Genomic DNA, 20602 nt, shown 5'->3' with positions numbered 1-20602 from the left:
ACATGGATCCACAGAAACACAGAGGCTTGTGAGGACTGGAGCTGGGGATCCCTGTTTTAGTTTCATCTACATGATAGTTTTCCTTGAATAAGCCAGAAAGCTGTTGCAAACATGTAGGATAGAAAAGCAATAAGTCATAATGCAATAAAAAAAACAATATCAGAAAATTGCAAACAAATCATATCTGCACTCTGTTCACTGGCAAAAATACAGGCTTATAAAAAAAAGAAAGTAATAAAATGTAATATATCTGTCCATATAGGAAAAGCAAAATGGTGATGCTAAATGGTGCACAGTATGGTGTAAAATAAATAGAAAAGTGAAACAACTTCCAATATGCGGTCTGACAGATGCTGACATAGGTAAAAACATATCCCCTTCTCTGGCTGCTGATGAGTCTCAGCACTCTTACCTCAAACTCCTTCACCTTTTCCATTGTTATCAGGCGGCGAGACGTGTGGCTGGAAAGCATCTGTTCACAGTTGCTAATAAGTTTCAGGCATGGGTGCCGGGGTACAGCTTCTTCTGTATATCTACAAGAAATAAAGCAGAACAGGGAATTCAGGCAATGAACCACAAGGAATTAGCCTTTCAAGAGCATTTCAGAGGCCGTTCACACTAAAACTCTGTTGTATTTTACATACCATTAGGATGATTTACTAAACCAAGCTCATGTTGTGAAAAAGACTAATGAATTCACATACTACCCCAAACCTAGCTAAAGTAACTGCAACAAATGGGAATTGCACATTAATGTGGTGACTTTATTTATGGCCAGTGCTCAGTGAACAACTTATATACCCAGTTACATAAATGTATATTCAGATGAAAGTTCTGCATATATTGGCAAGCGGTGAAAACATTGTAATTCTTGTACCCTCATACAGTGAACATTGTAATTATATTAGATTAAAACATATTGCAGCCTGTTATGTGAAGAAAAAATGGATAAACATCTGTCAGTTGATCAGTCTACTGTACTTACAACCTAAACTGAACTAATAGTACTTAGAATAGAACGTTTCAAATGATGATGACAAATAATCTGTAAATCTGTGTTTATAGATCAAATGTCTGAATCTCAGACATTTTATCTTTGGTGTCCATGGGTGAACTTTGATTATGTGACAGCAATGATAAAATAAGATTTTATTTGAGACAAGCAATAGAGTGTAGGAGCAATTTGTGTTCCTTTTATCTGGAACACAAATTCACACACAATGTACTTGTCAATAAAAACAATAATGTATTGTATTAATAGTGTTATTCAACCTTGGTATTTACTTTATACACTGTAGTGAGATAATGACACTTCATATTAATAATACAGATCTGTTATAAATTAAAATAGAACTATTGCCTCACATTAAAATGTGCTTTATGATCCTACCCTTGAAATCCACTCAAAGCATGTTCCTGTGATAGGGCAAACATAATAATGAGTTCAAAAAAATGGTAAAGCGCTTCCTCTGTAGGCTGCAGTGTCAGAGAGGGAGTGTGAAAGAGACACGAATGATATAGGATTTGACTTGTCAGAAAAGTTAAAGCGCAGTTTGCATTTACTTTACGAGGCTTGGCTATCACATACTAACTGAATTTAGGACAGTTTGTTTGAAGGGTCAGAATAAAAACCCTAGAATGTAAAAGGATAAGGATGAAACCCTCACAAATCTGCCCCAATAAAGCTCAAACCTACCCAACTTACTGATGATAATAAAATTTATTAGGTTTTTGTATAAAAAGCTGGGTCTACTACTGCCTTTTTCTACCCTCACACACACCAAGAAGTGCTTTTCAAGAGAATTTCCAAACAAGGTATACATTTTCAGGGTGCTTACATTTCAGAATGTTCTGTATTTCACATTGCAAATATTAACTTTTTCAAGTTCTACTTAAATGAAATACTTTTTGTTTTATTTGTTGTATTTTTTTTTTAAAAAAACAAAGATTATTTATTTATATCCAGAATATATTGTTATTAGGGCTGATTTAGTTCCCAAACCAGTCGACTTTCCACTTTGAAAACCTTTAGCCTTTAGGGCATAAAAAGGTGAAAAAGAAGAAAGTTTCATGGATTCATCAGAGAAGAATTTTCCTCTTTTCGTTTTCCACAAAAAAATGACCTCAGCTTAAATAGATGTATTCATTCATTTAGAGCCTAAATAAAACAAATACTTTGAGATGGCAGTCGCAGGCTTAGGGGAACTATTAGGCTTTTATAATTAATTTTTCATTTCGAGCCTAGGAATTTCTGTTTCTGAGAAGTGTAAAATATGTCCAAATCAGCCATGTTTGTGTCCTTTCCTCGCTGTGTCATAATACTGTCTGCTCTCTGGATTTGCTTGGTGCACGTTCTCAGCATCCCATATCCAGACTGATTTCTAAGTCTCAGCAATAAACCAGAACAAGCACCTAATCCCTTTATCCAAAACTTGTCAAACAATATTAACTTCTAAAAGCTGTTGAAAATGAGTGCTTGGTTTCAAAATATGGCAGCTTGTCACAGGGTGAAGTTCATGGAAAATAATGAAACTATTGCCAGGTTTAAAATTAAAGGAACATGTATACGTTTAATTAATCTATGTTCCGTAAATGTCACTATGTACTGAGAAGATTATGCTCTTGTTGTCTGTGCTCCAGGTAGATGAGTTTTTTAAAGGAGAGTTAGTGGTTCTCTGGAGCTACTGAATTGCAAGGTGTTTGGCACAGCACTATATGTAATGTGAGGCCATTTACAATTGCTTTCAGCACCAACTATGGAGATCCCTGTGTGATGACAAGGACTCTACAATTAAATAAATATGTACAAAAAACAACTAAATCCCTGCTTAAGTTCTTATGGAGCTACAGCTATGTATAACATTGAAAATATAAACTACCTAATAAAAAGTAGGTAAAGTACAGCTTCGAATATGGTCTAATAAGCAAGCCAGTTCCAAAATAAATTTTGCATGTTTTCTGTTTACAGACTTTGAGGAATACAACTATTCAAAATATGTCTAAACAAAAAAACAATTCTTGGAACCTTCAATCACCATTTTATTAACAAGCATCCTTTTACACCTATACTTGAATGTTTTATTATGTTTCTAATTAATTATGATTTAACAGTGGTTAAGCGAGTACTACATCTCTTACCTATATGTTTTTAGAGTACAAATAAAAAGTTTGGTATGATATACAAGCCGAATACAGCAAATAAAAAATGTCATCTTTATTATCTTTTCTGACGGAGCCAAATCCTCATTTTGTGTTTCACATGCTCCCCCCCCCCCAGAAACCACAGCTCACATTGGAGGAGTTTTTTTTTTTTACCAAAATCAGTGATGTTAGTCCAGAATGCAGTGGGCAGGACTAAGTGTGGCCAGGTGCTAACTGACATGCTTCAGGCTTGTGGATCAGCAGTGATAATGCCAATAGCCTAATCCCAGCAACCTTTTTTTAATCTATTGTAACGCAAGTGGACAACCTACAGGAGTGACCACACTGCTCTGAAAGGAGGAGCAGTGCAGCATCATTGCACACCATCACAGAAAGCTGCATTATGTAGATTTTAATGGTAGGCATTTGTGGGACTTTGCAAGAAGAATAAGATAAAAAATGCAGACATAACTGTAAATAGGCATGCAACATACACATAGGCTACTAAATGAGCAGGCATATCTGATGCTCAAGCTGTTAACATAATGCCTCCTAATATGAGCCTAAAGCCAATGAAAAGTTGAAACCTTGTCATCATATGGGCTTCCAGGTCCTTAAGACAAAATTCTACAAGTGAGGGCAAATTCTCTTCTCTAAGACTTCTGTCCCTTAGAAGAACATCCTGTTCTTGTGACAGCTGTAAAATTTGGATTTTCCCTTCTCTTTTTGACCTTGTGTCAGTGGTGAGCAGAGACATAGGGTGAGTACAGATATCCTTTGCCTCACACCTAAAGTGAAGAATTTATTAAGCCATTTCCATCTGGAATGTGCTATTTAACAGATATAATGTACCACGACTTGCTGCATCTCCGGCTCCAACCCACTGATATGAAGCATGATATGAATGATGTGTCAGGTTGTGCCAGATGTTAAATACCATTTAAAGTTTTTCACTACAGGTAAGGGCAATAAACATGTAATATTTTTGTGCAGAGCATTTCAACATTGCAAGGTGTGGTGGCGCATAATTTAATAAAAAGAATCCAAAAAAAAAAAAAAAAAAACACTGTGTGCATTGTAGATCACATTTAAAAAGTTCAGCATGGTATGTGTGCATGGATGGGCTTTGGTGTAAATGAGCCTTTATTAGCTGAAATACCAGTTTGGGCCTTTAAACAGAACATATGATTTGCATTTTTATACCTTTTGTAAAATATATATGGTTAGTAACCAAAGCTGTACAGCAAAGCCAGCTATATCTGGGAAGTCCATGGCAATGCACTGACAAACCTCTGTTAAACTGCACAAGGGTTACTAACAAAAGAATGTTAAAAATTCAGACACAACAATGATGTCAATGTGAGATTAAACAAATAATCTTTGTAGTTTGATGTTATCTTTCAGACAGAGATGATTATCACTTTTCGCTAAAACACAGCCTGTCTTTTCACCTATGGTGCACATATTAAGGTTTGCTTGGTGAAAGTCATATTAAGGAGCTCAGCTTAAAAGATAACAAAAATGTAGCAGGTGCATTGGTTATGGTTTAAAAGCTAATGTACCAATCATTATCCACCAAAAAGTAAGAATTCCAATATTTATTGGTCTTCAGTAGTTAATTATCCTCCAATAATAAATCCATCTTAGATTCAGATGGTTTTAGAAAATTGCTTGTACTGCCTGCTCCAGGGCACTGAAGTTACAAAAATAATTTTGTTGTAAAAAAAAAAGTAACTTAAATAAGTTACCAAACAATTGGCAAAAAATGCACTGTTTGCATACTGGAACTTACAACATAAAATAATATTTCTCCTAATAGTAAAATAACTATATGTATTTTAATTAGTATTTGAAAATTTTTCATAGCACAGAAAATTTGCATTAAGGCTTTGCTATCTTATGAAGGACACTGCAATAAAAAATATAAAGTACCTCTGCCTAATATCTTTAATGAATGCAAAAAAAATACTTACTCTGGACGGTACACAGGTAACCAATAGACTAATCTTCCTCCTACAACTAGAAATTCAGCTGCAAAGTTTAATAGGTCCAAAAAGATATCGCTCAGATGATAATTTAATTGAACAGGAACATGGCTTTCAGGGCTGAAAGACAAAACCAGTGTTGTATAGTACTTCCGTATAACACTAACATTCACAAACAGGTTTGCATGGCAAGTGAGAAAAAAACTTTCATTTATTGTTTAAACAATTTTACATCTTATAAGTACATGATCTTGAAGTCAGTTAGTTGCATTTAAAGTTGAACTAAACCCTATACATATTATAATAATATACAAATAATTTTTTCAAACTAAAAATACAAGGGTGGCAGGCATAAGGCTAGAGTTCTGCTTTAATATGACTTCATGCTCTGTGTACAATGCACAGAATGACAGCTCCATGAATTTCTAATAAAAACAATCAAGATACTTCAAAACCCCTATTATAAAACATTTTTCTAAAAGTATATTTTGGATAAAAAGAAAGTTTTCTTTGTGTTCCCTGTAAAAAGTATTTCTCAACTAAGTAATTGCAAAACACCAAATTCTTCAGTGTATAAGTACAGAATGAAAGTGGTTGCATTAGCAGATACTAGCTTTGGATAGAAGGACCTGCACTGTGATTTATCACACTAGCTTTTGTTGGTTACTATTGCACGTTTACCCAATTTTGCTTGATAATCTCTTATTTATTGGGACTGAATGGTCTGCTTTTACTGAGTAATCTGCTTTTAAACAGCGCCTGGGTCCCCGTCACCCCGTTGCATGCATCTGCAGTTAGATTGGATGCACCATGCAGAATTTCTGCATGGAGCATCGCATCTAACTGCAGATGCGATCACCAATAGTAAATTCCGGGGGTGATGCCAGCAGCGATTTTCCGCTGGCATCACCCCCGGAATCTACTGCAGCTACTCGCATCACCCGGAGATCAGCCTGGGATGGAGTGATGGATTCTGGGGGCGGGAAACTTAAAAGCAGATCACTATGTAATCTGCTTTTAAATTTTTTTACAGTAAAATACACCCAAAACACACAATAAAAGTATCAAAATACATTGTAGTGCACCAAGCATCATTGCCCAGTGCCCTGATTTACATTTTGCCCACTATTAGCCCTGACCTTGATCTGACCTTTTGATGACTTATAAATCACTTCCTTTATGTATCATTTCATTACTTTGTCTTTGACCTTGATTGTTCCTGACTGTTTGCTGGAGACCGCATGGCATCCAAACGACATCTTGCTGGCGCAAGCGCTGTTTTGGAGGAATTTGAAAGCAGCTATAGCGATCTGGAGTCCCTTGTGGAATCGAGCAATAGTGATTCACCAGGAAATTTGTCATCCGACAGCGAAAGTCAACTGAGCGACGATTCTGAACCTGAGGTCAGTGCTGTGCGCACATGGTGTCCTATTGACCTTGATGTGGACCAGGCAGCACCGCCAAGATTTCCATTTACTGGCGCACCTGGGATGAAAATTAAGGGTGAATGCGACGACCCCCTGGCATACCTGAAGTTGTTTTTGACCGATGAAGTTATCGAAAAAATTGTTGCCGAGACAAACAGGTAAGCCGCTCTTGTGTTTGCTAACTTTTTAAAGCTTTTTGCTAATTTTTTCATGCAAATGTGTGCTGCTCTGTGTTTGCTAACATATTACTTGCAACCTTCACACTATATAACATAAGAATCATAAAATACATTTTTTTATTTTGTTTTATGCAGGTACACTGGACAACAAGGTGCTCCACACCTGAGGTGTTTTTGGGCTTGGTGATCCTGCAGGGAGTTGTGGGCAAACCCGTGCAGAAGTGGTTCTGGTCCAAGAACAAAATGATTGCCACTCCATTCTTTGGCACAGTCAAGCCAGAATACCGCTTTTCCCTCATCACGAAGTATCTGTACTTCGCAAACAATGAAGAATTTGATGAGACTACACATCCTGCACCAAAACTCAAGAAAATTTGGGAAGTGTCTCAGATGATTCTACAAAATTTCCAGCAAACCTATGTGCCAGAAATAGATGTCAGCATTGACGAAAGTCTAATGGCTTACAAGGGGAGACTCAGCTGGATGCAGTACATTGCGTCAAAGAGAGCACGATTTGGTGTGAAGACCTATATGCTGTGCAAATCCTCATCCGGCTACATCTGGAATACAGTACTGTACACTGGAAAAGGGACACAGTTCAACCCCAGATACAGCCATTATGGATTGGAAACATCTTCAGTGCTATCCCTCATTGAGCCATTGCTAGGTCAGGGCCATTCAGGGATTGTGTCATAACTGACAATTTCTACACCTCTCCTGAGCTTTATGAGTTCTTTCTGCCACACAGAACAGATGCCTATGGAACAGTTAGGGCTAACCGGCGCAACCTGCCAGCACTGTTTGCAAAAGGGAAGCTGAAGACAGGAGAAATTGTTGCCTGGCAGAAAGGAAAGATGATGGCCCTGAGATGGCGTGACAAGAAAGATGTGTGCCTGATGAGTACTGTCCATGATGCCTCCACCGTTCTGGTACACACAAAAAGTGATGAAGCCACAGGTGGTGATTGACTACATCAACACCATGGGAGGTGTCGACAGAGCTGACCAAGCCATGACATTCTTCCCAGCGATGAGGAAACAGCAAAGGAAGTACTACAAGAAGATTTTCAGGCATCTTGTTGAGCAGTGCCTATGGAATGCCTACGTTCTGTACAAAAAAAATAGCCAGAGGCCTGTGAATAATTCAGACTTCATTCTGCAAATTTCCGAATCCATAGTCAAGAACCACCAAACATCATCAGTGGCTATGAATAGACCTGGACGTCGTGCTTCCACCGTTGTCAACCCAGAACGCCAGACCATTCATCACTTCACTGAATACATCCCACCAACCCAGAAAAAGGCGGCACCTACAAGGATGTGCGTGGTTTGCTGCTCAAAGACCCATGACAGAGGAAGGAAGAAACGCAAGGAAACCAGGTTCTACTGTCCTGACTGTGATGTTGGGCTTTGTGCAGCACCCTGCTTCAAAATCTACCACACCTGGGATGTCTACTAAAAATGTAAATATTTTTTTTTTTCTTCTAAAATCTGCATTTAATTTATATTTTTATCAATAATATTGCACCCTTGTTTGGAAAGTTTCAGTGAGAAATGTTTGATAAAAAATTTTTTTTTAGATAAATTACAATGTTGTAGTCTAATATTTCATTATTTTTTTATAATAATGATTTATAATTATGTATTATATTATAATTTATGATTATAATATAATAAATAAATATAATTAATATACCTGGGAGTTAATCCTAAGAATTACAGGCCCACAATATAAACAAAAATTTCTATGCTAAATTTCGATCCTATAAAAAAAAAAAATAGGATCACTTTTGGCATCAAAAAACTCACAGAATTAGAAGGCTAGGGGGGTTAAGGGTTCCCACCAGGTTAAAAAGGCTGTTTTAATGTATTATGTTTTGTGCACCCCTCAATATTAATATTGTCACTATATGGGTGATCACTGTTCATATCTTTTTTATGTTTAATCTAGGTATGTATATTCATTTTGATATTGCTTATTGTTATTTCCTTTAAAAATGTTATTACAATTTTTGAAACTGAAGAATGGACACTGCCAATGCATAGAAAACAGAAGTTTAGCAAATTAACAACTGTCTCGGAAATGTAGTCAGTATTGGTAACATGCTATAGCAATTGTTCTACCCTGTGAAACTGCATAAAAGTTTCTTTATTAAGTAGTACATAATAGTTACAGCAATTACAAAAGCACTTTGCATGTAAATCAAAATATATCACCTTTTACTGAAACTGCAGTTGCAAATCCTTGTCCATTTTAGGAAGGTGTGGGTAGTTTTACATGAGAACATACCAAATGATTTTTACTCTACTCTAACATTCAACAGATAGATTTAGGTGCCTGCGCTTGCATTAGAAAAAGATACTGACAAGAAATGCTATTTATATAATAGAGGACTTAACTGCTCTCCCTTACACTCAAAGGCAAAGCTGGTTTAAATTCAAAGCAGAACATATAACTACACAGAGATAATATCACACTAAGCCTATCTCCACTTGTAGACTACACAAACATAGTGAAAGGAACCTGCTCATCAGTCATGGTAAATAAGGGAACTTACTACTGTTCCGTCTTTATGATTTCCTTCTGTGTGCCGGTTTTTCTTGTAGACTCTCGAATGCCATAAGGAGCTAACACATGGAAAAAGAATTATGATTATTGTGCCAATAGCATGTAGGAGGTTTATTTACAAAACTCAGCTCGATCTTGATTTCTGTCAGACCCTACAGCTCAGATTTTCTCCTATTGGAATGCAGTTGTGGCCTTTGATTTTCTGTCAGCATTTGAAGTCAAGGTCATGCTTAGGCCAGACATCAGCCCCCACCAGAGACAGGCTTTTCAAATAGTGAACAACCCCAGCTGTTATACAGACATATCCAAATTATATCTCCCACCAGCACCATTTAATACATTTAATATTTGTGACTTCATCAGATAAACACGTCATCCACGGATTGGCTCATAACAGGTGTGCACAAGACTCATTTATACTGTTCTACATATAACTGGAATCTATATTGTTCAGTGAGAACACATGGCCAGGTGCTTAACTTACCAACACCTTTTTAGTTCTCATAAAAATATTAGCCATTACTCAGTCATACAAACTGTATTCTTGGTGACTATTTTTAACGCCAAAAGTTGGCCAACATTCTACAAAAGTTCAAGTGAACTTTTTTTTCTTTGATTTGGACATAGAAGTGAGGGGTCAAAACCATGACCAAGTTTTTATTGCAGTCTGCACCTCCACTAGGAGGATTCTCTAACACTAATTGCCCAGGTCAAGATAAAAATTGAAGGGGTAGTCTCCCCAAAAAGACACAGATGGCAAGAAAATAAAATGATTTAACCTTCTGCTGCAGTATCCCAAGATCCCTGCAGTATCCAAGAACATTTTGTTGCTGGCTTATATAATATAAAAAGATGATAACTCTAGAATTCAAAGATGTTTTAAAAGATCAGAAAGAGAACATTAAAAAGACTGAAGTTACTCTGAATTTTTTTGTAAATGTACCCAGGTGTCACTTTTCCGTCCTAACTTTTCATACTAATCAATATGTTTCTTCTGACTTTTTTTGCTGACTTACGGTCTGTTATGATGGCATCAAATAATGGTCCCTTTCTCCATATTGGCTTGGATGCATCAGATACTAGGATGTCAATGTAGTATTTCTCTAATCCATACTGCCGTAGGTTAGCCCTAATGTTCTCATCGGGCCCACGCCACTTCTGGTTCATTCTGCTAGCTTTACCTGGTGAAAACATGGATATTACCATGAAGTTCAAGAAAAAGTACCAAATAATCAAATACTTAATGAAAATGCCCAAGAGTAAAACTGAATAATAGACATAAAACAACCTGTTTTCCATGACCAGTTGTACCAAATTACAATCTTCTGTTATTACCAGTATAGGGTGAAACATGCAACCATGCTCTTAGATGCCTTAATGCAATAAATGTTTCCAGCAAGCTTTCCTATGTTTCTGGTAATAATTACTGTGTATGGTTCATGACAAACACTCAGGACCGAAAATTGCACCGCAAAGATTTTTTTTCCATACATTAAACAAACAGTAAAAGTGATTATTTAACTGTTGGCCTCATCAGGAATCATAAACCTAACTCCTCAAATCAGCATCATATATAGAAGCCGTGAACAGTAAAGGAGCAAAAATATGTCAGCAGTGGTTAAAGTTGGTAATTGTCTCAATTACAAAACTCTGTGTGAAGACATAGCTTCACATTCTGCAGCATTCAAACACTACTACTGAACTTGAAAGGATCATGTTCTCTGGATTATACAGACACTTCAATAAGTACATTTCAGTATCACAGCAAGCTAAAAGAGCTATGATTATATTTTAACAAAAACAGACTGCTAGATTAGGTGGATAGAAGAGCAAATAAATCTGTAAATCATTGTAAAGCAGCTGAATGAGATGAATCAGATACTTTCAAAGCAACCTATGATTTCTAAATCCTCCTAAATATGTGTCTTCTTATCTACGTAATCTGTAAAAAACTAAAATAATCATAAAACCCAGTAAATGGGATTCATGAACTGTGAGATTCACCATAGATTGGAACATGTGTCAATTTCAGATTCTGGAGTATGGCAAGTTGCCTAAACAAATTTGTATTTCCCTAATCTGTCAATTTGCTGTGATTCAAAGATCAAGTTAACCCATCCTAAATTGAGTACAGCAATGAGAAAACTCAAGGTCTTTAATGGCAAAGTGTTCAAGTCCTTTATATTTAGCAGCTTAGTATAAGAAGCACCAAATTTGGGAATAACCTCGGCCAAACCCTTTGTAAAACTCCTGTTTAGATCTGTGTAACCGTTAAGAAACTGAATTCTGGAAACTTTTCCCAAAAAAGGAAACCAGAAGGTAAAGAATTAATCACAAGTATCCGCTGTCTCCCTTAGAGAAGCAAACTAATGTTCCTACTATAGTTATAGAGTATGTTCTTTTTTTTTTTTTTTTTTCTTGTGATGTAGGTGTAAACCAGAGTGTTGTAAAGAGAACCATCTTGGTAATAGAATGGGGGCTTTGGTTCCTCATGGAAGAATCTCCAGCAAGTAGAACAGCACGGAATCAATAGTTCCCACTCCAGGTTTCCTGAGGTGTTATATCTCACACTACGGAAACAGGGTAAATATTTCAGGGAACTACTTTGAAACAATTAACATGTATTAATGCTCTCTATAAGAGCAAATCTTTTTGCAGATTCACGCAATAAAAAAAAATCTTACACTGGGGCTACCTCCACAAGCAAAGGGTTAAATGCTTGTTTTCTTGCCCTGGATACATGAAAAGGACTTGCTTACCTCATTCCTCACTGCCTTGGCAACTGCCATGCGCCTCTTCTCTTATTTGTGGACAGGCCCTAGGCATCTTCACTTACAATGCAAGACCGTGGATGCTGCATTGTAAATGATATCAGAGGGGTGACCCAAGGGTAGCCCCAACACAAGGAATTTCTTTTTTAAGAGTTAAGACATTAAAGTGACTGTCACTACCGAGAAATATAAAGAAAAACTTATCAGACAAAACAAATTGATAATAACAACTAATCCAGTGGGCAGTGACTTCGATTTATGGCAGAATTTTCTAATGTAACCGATATTTTGGAATACCTGAATGACTGCAAGCTGCTCATGGCCTGAAACGTGATTTACTATATGCAACATTACGTACATGTACATTTACCAATATGCACTTCTTTTTAGCCCTATAAAATACTGATAACTGAGTTTTCAGACAGTTGTAATGTCTAATTGCTTATCATTATGCTTGGTCTACATATACACAGATTATAAAAATTCAAAAACCTTGCTTACACTTTTTCTATTTTTTGGCTTAGCTTTGAACACAAAGTAATCACTCACCTCGACCATGAGCTGTGTTATAATCAATTTCAGTTCCACACACGTAAGCACCAAAGTGTGCACAGGGTAACAAAAGACCACCTGGAAAGAAAAACAATCCATACTTTACATTGCCATAACTGATTTTATAAAACTGCAGCAAATGTGGTGGACAACTGTATTAGTATATACAAAACACACCTGTGTGTAGTATAAAGCATTAAATGGGACTTCAAAGAACTATGACAAAAAAAAAAGCCTCTACCCAGGGTCTTTCCTGCAGCTTTGTTATGTTGAAGGGCCGTAAGTGAGAACATCTCCCATTTATTCACAGCACCAACAGCTGTTAGTATAGATATATGTCACTTGCTGACATCCCTTTGTCTTAAATACCACAGGTATACCAAAGTGTGCTATACATTTTTATCTCAGTTTTAAAACATTTTTAATATTTTGCTATAGAGAAAATAGATGAGCAAGATTTTTTATCACAATTTTTTAAAGGGCTGAACCTAAAAAGAAGCAAAGGATTAATTCACAAATAAGTGACCTATAAAATAAGCGATTGTATCTGCATGCATTTTGACTATGAGGGAAACTAAAACACCATTTTAAGTTTCCTCTGAGGTTGCCTGGAACAATGTTCTCTTCAGACATTTTGATTAATGAGGTCTGTTGAAGCCTAGGTATTATAAATAGTAGAAAGATTTGGTCTGTAGTGTCAATAGCAAACATTTAGTTTCCCACTGTCATTTCTTGTCAAAATGCTAAAAAATGAACCCATGAACCAGCTTGTTGCTGTGGGCAGTACAAATACTTTTCTTTCTTTCGGTTTTAGATATTCATCATACCATAACATTTATATAAAAAATTTGGATTAAATGACTTAAATATATAAACAGTAATAACAAACAGGAAAACTGTTAAATATTTGAGAAACCTGAAGTGCAACTAAACAGTCACAACTTTTAATCTTTTCGCTTCTTCTCGAGATGTTAGTCATCTGCTGCCAACACTTCAGTCATAGAAAAGTGAGGCCCACCCAGATATACTCATAACATTTTATGTCTTTGTGATTAATACAGAACAACATAGGCGCTGACAAATATGTTTACATCTATATTTCTGTTAAAGGAAATAAAAAGGATATAATGAACTGATGAGAGGTGCATCTGAAAGATCGACAGAAAATAAGTGTAAACTTATCCAACATTATTTTACTCACACGGAACTGATCATGTGAGACTTTACAAAGATTGTGAATAAATACAGTTTTAAAACTTTAATTATTACCATTGTTAACCATAACAATTAAAAATAAAAAAACATTTCAAATGAAAATGCATATAAGGGAAAACGCATATAAGGCATATATTTGTAACTTATATAGTCCAGCATTTGAAACAAAGTCTTCCTAAACAAAGTGTGGCCTTTTAATGGTATTTATTATATACTCAATGCACAATGGTTAAAGCAGAACTGATTAATAAGGTTACACTAATATATATGCTGCGACTTTATGGAGAAACATTGAAACACAAAATTTGTCTCACATTATACAATACTGTCCTCTAGTGGTCAGTCAGAAGTAAAATATAAAACTGTTCAAACAGAACAAAAAATGCTCTTGTCTTCTTGCCTTCTAGCAGTTATCGTAAGTGTTATCTTCATAAGATAAAGCATACATTAAAGATAATCGCAATTAACAGTTTTATAATCAGTTTGCTTAAGGGAAAAAACACCAAAAATTTCAATCACTTATTCATTAAATCAGATTTTAATTCTGCAAGCTAGCAGCTAGTGTAAACATTTCTTGATATTTGTCTCTTCTAATTCACTATGTGGTGGAATTAAGACAAGCAAAGGTATGCAGCATGTACGAAGGCTGACAGAGAACATGACAGCCTGAGAGGATAAGCCCATCAGCATGCTATTGTTCTTTCATTGTTTAAGAAAGTGATTTAGCTGTTAAATAAAAAACTTCAGAGCTGCAGTGTAAAAATATGAGGTTTGCCACTGCCAAACGTAATAGAAACTGCTGCTGTTCAGCCAAGAGAGGCAAACTGCATCACAGGCAACCACATTTGCACACAGCTGTCGCAAATTATAAAATGCATTCAGGGTCTTGGGATATATGGGAACTATTTCGGGCATCCATCGATATGAAGCTTTATCTTGATTGATACAGCCTATAAGTTGTTTAACTTCCCTAGATGGTAAGGATCCTTCCACTGAATTTTGGTGTAACAATCTAATGGAACTACTGGTGGGTAATATTAGAATATATGCTAATATTTTAAATGCTATGCTACTGATTTGTGATATATGTCCTATCTCCTCTCTCTTTCTTCTCTATTCTCTTCTATTCCTTCCTCTTCATCCTATTTTCTTATCTTTCTTCATTCCTCTCCCCCCCCCCCCCCACCTCTTCTGTTTTTCCATCTTCTCTTTCCCATCTCTCTTCAATTTTCCCTCCCCTTTCAATTAAACTGCTTTATTTTTAATTTGTGTATGAGAGGTATACATTATTTTGAAGCTCATTGTTGTTTCCCTCCCCACTCATTTTATACTTCCATGTATCGTATAATTGTTTTATTGGTTTTTGAACTTATTTTAATGTTTGTTGATGAAAATTTCCTTTTAAAACCCAATAAAGACATATTATACATAAAATGCATTTAGGTAGCCAAAGGTACATTGTTGTTGAATGGGGAACCATGCTACAATCTGCTACAGCAGTATGCAAAAAAAAAAAAATTTGGGCTGGATTGGGGCTGCAATTGAGCTCACGGCAGAATGCTGCAAGTGAGTAAGTATCTGAAATGGCCCAAAATGAGGTAGCCAGGATGGCTGTGAATCAATCCCAGAACTGACTAGACATTATAATGTTTCTTTGTCAATAATGCTATTTTCACTGTATACTTAGCTCTAACACCCAACCTTCCTCATCGCTAAGCAAGATGACCCAAATTCTCTGAAAAAGATCAATCTACTACACTTAATAGAGGGGAAACAAAGTAAGTCAAAAAAAAAAATGTAAAAAATATTTCCGCTTGTCACGATGAACCAATGGCTTTATGAGTCAATGATCTAGAATAAGCAAGCAGCTAGTAAAGGCGTTTCATTTAATTATTTCATTAAATACAATTTAGAAGGAAAATTACAGCCTAGGGAACCACTTCTACGATTACTGTATCCACAGATCACAGAATATTAGCATGGTGGTCGGTAGGAAGAATGCCTCTTACATTGCTGGCTATTGGGAAGAATGTCACCTTTACAGATAGCCAAAAAGTTGCTCATTGCTCAAGAAACTCCTAGCAACCTTTACAGAACACTAGTCTAGAGGTTAGCAGCTTTAAATGTAACTCCACTATATTGAAAGTGCAAACAATCTCCTTGGATGATCAGTGTATATTTTAAAAATGTAATCCATACCTGCTACTTTTCTAACAAAAAAGCTGTTTGTTTCCAAACTAAATTACTAAATGAGAGGGTCTATATTTATCCTCCCCTGGTAAATGTTTAGCTATTGCATCCATTTAGAAGTAAATAAACCTAAAGGAGCAACTTACTATAAATTAAACAACCTAACAGTAGAAACATTCAGCCAAACAGAAAGGCAGAGAATTACATTTATTAGGCAAATTCAACCCCCCCTGGTATAAGGAACCCTTCCAGGTTGCCTATTTGCAAATAAAAAAGCAGATGTTAGCAGCACTGCAGCATTAACCATGAATGTGATCTTTACCAGAGTGCAATTTCAGAAGAGCCATCCTCCAAGAGACTGGATAGTTCAAACCCACAGAGACTCTTCAGTTCTGCCATCTCTCCTGTGATGTCAGGAAGCCTAGACGTAATGTTCCAGTATGTCATACCAGTGACTTACCAACTTTTCAGGACTAAGCACAATAAACTAATCTATTCCTCACTTTGAATTGCTTACAGACTGGAGTTTTACCTCTACCAGCCCACCCATGTCTCCATATCCAGCCAGATGCCTGACAACTATTTAAATACTTCACTGGAAATATGAACATTCAAGCCCTGCAAAGAAAGGGAATTCATAATGATACTTCTATTGCGTGGAAAGAAATAGCCATCTGTTTGTTTTCAATACAGTGACAGTATAACTGGCTTCACTGGATGGTTTTCAATATATCAGATGGAATGTTCACTTTTAAAATGTTCTCTGCATTTAGAGAAATGTGGTCACCTGTGCAATATAAATGTGTTTTTTATCCCATGTCAGGAGCTGGTGAACTGCTGGGGGCTGTATAATGAAATAACCACCACTTCAAAGAACTTAAACATATTTTTGGCTGCACTATGAACATAGCGATCTTAAGGATAATGTAAATTCCATTAGTTCCAGAATAAGCAGGACCAAAGACAAGGAAATCATCTTGCTTTGCTTAGTTGGAAATGTTTATTATCAATTAAAAATATTACATTTAGTAAATTGGAGGGTTTACTCACCGGTGCCAACAAATGGATCAAACACTAAATCATTAGGCTTAACTCTTGCATGGTTTGCCATGATGAAGGACAGTCCAGCATCCATACTTGTGTTTCCAATAAAGTGCCGTTTTTTTACGCTGTAAGAATTGATCAGTTCCCTCTGTCCATCTGCAATCTTAAACCAGTGCTTAGAATTATTAATATGATACAATATGTATTTGTAATGGCTACTGGGTTCTAAAAATGTGCAGAGTGTTCCTTTTTGGCGCTTACAGCTTTTCCATTAAGGCTAACTTACTGAAATATTCACTAGTGTTAATCAATTTTAGACTTATCTACTGAGCTCTGCAAACCTAGGGCTTTTTACATCAAGTGTTAAGGCAACAACATAATATTCATACGCGATATTTGATTTTTTTACCAGAACTTTTTTTAGAACAACTCTACCCTCTTTATCCCAAATAAATAAACCTACAATAAATTCTGTTTATTGCTATTTAAACTTTGAGCTGTTCCCAAAAAATATTTACAAATATTTTGTACTCCTTAAAAAATTTATAAGTTAGTTTTGTAATGTTCTTTTTAGCAGATATTACATTTTCAGAATGTAATATCATCAAAATCACAATGCAAAGATCAACTGATTTTTGTTTTGTTTTTTCCTAAGATTTTTCATTCAGGAACACAACAATGAACCATAACACAAGATTTTAAAGGTTCACAATGTTCCTTTAACTCCACCTTTCAATAGTCTAACCAAACTCACCCTGTTTTTCCACAGTTCCATAACTACCAAGGTACAAAGTGTGTGTGCCCAGCGTGTCCAAAGTTTGTCTACATTCTCCTGCTATAGATCCTACTCCTATGCACAACTGACTTCTATTGGACTCCTCGACATCAGAAAACAGCCCATTGAGGTGTCAATGGGGTAGAACTGCACATGTGTGGGTAGAAAAGAAGGACTTACAGTGAGGAAATGTAAAGAAAAGCTAGACTGTGATTCTTCTGATCTTGCTTAGAACATAAAAGTAGAGGGGGAAGGTAGGTTGAGTTAGTTAAAGAGGAAGTAAACTCAAAACTCACCCAAAACAAAAAAAAATACACTTACCTTTAATCCCGCAGAGCAGTCGATCGGTCCGGAGGTCTCTTCCAATAGGTCCCGCGTCCATCCGACTACAGGCTGGCGCGCCAGGCGCCCCCCACCTTCTCCTCTTTTTCTGGGTTCTTCTTCCTATGTCAATGGACACAGGCACGAGATCGTGTGACGTAGATGGGAAAAAGCTTACGGATCTCATTGCGCATGCCTGAGATAGGCAATATTTTTTCCTTTTGACGAAAGAGCATCTTAGGTATGCGCAGAAGGAACACTCAAGAGCCCCCCGGGATGCGTGACGTAGGTATCCCCGGAGGCTTTGCGCTCCCATTCACTCTCGATCATCTAACCTGCATGCCTGTGCTTGTAAAGTAAAATTCAATACTTACTCTGACATCATCTCTAATCATGCATACTTCAAAACCATCCACACTAGAATATGCAATTAGTAATTTTAAATAAGAGATGCAGTCAAATGTAGGTAGTAACAAACTGAATGGTTAAATATACTGTATAGTACTCACCCACCGGCCAAAGTAGATGTGTAGTGGTAAATCAGGTGCAGTGTTTGGGTCTGGACCATAATCCTCCAACAAATAAAATATATGTTCGGCATTCTGTAAACTCACTCTTCCTTTAAATGGGATGAATTCCATTGCCTGTTTTCATATCATGTGAGAATATTTGTTAGATGTATTTAGTTGTTCCATATTTAATACACAGGGAAATTTAGGTGATGGACTAAAAATGTAAAGTGTAATTATAACTTATTGCAGCAGACCTGATGGTAACATTCTACGCACAAACTCAAACAGAAATCTTGGGTTTCCTCTGATTTTGAACACATATATCTTCTAACATCTGCTCACCAAACAAGACATTTCTGTCAATATGTTACAGTACAATATGTGGCTCTAAAACATAATGGGACAATTTCATTAAGCCAGAGATTAGTGCAACAAATTAAGGAATACTGTGTAATTTACATTTAAATGTCCCATAGTCTACTAGGTCTGGTCTACCTGCACCTTCATTCTTCTACATGTCTAGTCATAGGATCATAGCAAGAACACGTAAAGCTGCAGAACAGCTCTCAGATTCTTCTTATACATGACATTTAAATGAATCGTATTTAATTGATACAACTACCTTGTATGTTAGAAAAAAAGGAACGTTACTTACATCAATCTTCACAAGCTTTTCTTTCTGTGTTAAAGTCTTGTTGAAGCTGTGAATGCTGATTTTGTACGTTGAGTTAGGCTGGAGATAAGGTGCCTAAATAAAATTGTAACACTTACTAAAAGAACACCAGTGGAAATTCAGATAAGTATATCTCATCTTAATGTTTTCTTACCATCCTTTCCAATGGGTAGCTCTGGACAGACTGCTGGAGTTCTGCCAAATTTTTACCATGACCCCACAACTCAAACAAAGATCTAAAAGGGTGAAACAAATACTTTGTTTACTGATCCTAATGTATTAACTGAAAAAGACCTTTCAACAACTTTGCAAGTCTATATGAGTGAATGAGTCGGACATGTCCAGCAGAAATATATTTTTATTAAAGCTATACTTTTTATTCAAAGTCGGTCCCTGAGCTCTAAATAGCATGCTGCAGCCAGGGGGAAATATTTTTTCAGCTCCACCACCTCCCCACCCAAAAAAATAGCTCTGCTGGCCTCTCCTTCTGAAAATTGTACGACCCAGCTATCATTCTGACCCAAAAAGCACATACAAATAACACCTGACTATTCTTTAGTTTTACAGACCATCATGCTTGTTCCAAGTATATCACTTGTTAAGTGCTGAAGTCATTACATCATCATACCCAAGCTCACAGTCACCAAGCAAAATTATTTCTCCAGTCATTTCCTCTCAAGCTTCCAACCCACGTAACCTCTTCTCTACAATTGACTCCCTCCTAAACCCCACACCTGCTCCCCCCACAACATCCTTCCCTGCCCAAGACATTGCCACCTACTTTAGAGATAAAATTGTCAAAATCAGACATGATGTCTCTGCCCACCAAGCCACTCCAACCATACCCTCCTCTTCCACCTGTAAATAATCACTGGCCTCCCTCAGCGCTGATTCTGTGGATAAAGTCCCCTCTCTTCTCTCATCATCTCCTTCCACTACCTGTCCGCTTGACCCATTTCCCTCTGATCTACTCCGTGCCCATTCCTCCACCCTGACCCCTGCCCTAACCGAACTATTCAACCTCTCCCTTTCTAACTGGTATATACCCCTCAGCTTTTAAACATGCCATTATCCTCCCCATACTAAAGAAACCCTCACTGGACCCCTCCTTAACTTCTAGCTACCATCCTATCTCCCTTCTCCCATATGTCTCCAAACTTCTTGAGCGCCTTGTCTACAAAAGACCCACCGATTACCTGAGCACCAACTCTCTCCTTGACCCCCTCCAGTCTGGTTTTAGAGCTGCCCA

General features: G+C 36.7%; 1 protein-coding gene across 3 annotated transcripts in view; it reads right to left on the bottom strand.

Annotated features, from left to right (window-relative positions):
• The window catches only part of TRMT11 (tRNA methyltransferase 11 homolog), a 36944-nt gene that overhangs the window by 8802 nt on the left and 7540 nt on the right, over positions 1-20602 (bottom strand). For 2 of the 3 annotated variants that reach the window (XM_072408864.1, XM_072408865.1), the window contains 9 exons: positions 19508-19589; positions 19336-19428; positions 18678-18812; positions 17079-17235; positions 12621-12701; positions 10317-10481; positions 9290-9359; positions 5115-5246; positions 413-533 (listed from right to left, as the gene is read on the bottom strand). In XM_072408864.1, coding sequence (XP_072264965.1) covers positions 413-533; positions 5115-5246; positions 9290-9359; positions 10317-10481; positions 12621-12701; positions 17079-17235; positions 18678-18812; positions 19336-19428; positions 19508-19589 — 1036 coding nt within the window. Of the gene's footprint in view, positions 1-412; positions 534-5114; positions 5247-9289; positions 9360-10316; positions 10482-12620; positions 12702-17078; positions 17236-18677; positions 18813-19335; positions 19429-19507; positions 19590-20602 lie in introns of those variants that run through there. The other variant, XM_072408866.1, reaches the window with a different exon arrangement.

Source organism: Pyxicephalus adspersus, chromosome 4, assembly GCF_032062135.1.
Source record: "Pyxicephalus adspersus chromosome 4, UCB_Pads_2.0, whole genome shotgun sequence".
NCBI classification, from domain to species: Eukaryota; Metazoa; Chordata; class Amphibia; order Anura; family Pyxicephalidae; genus Pyxicephalus; species Pyxicephalus adspersus.
The sequence above is the reverse complement of the archived record's forward strand: the minus strand, read 5'-3'. Positions and strand labels throughout refer to the sequence as shown.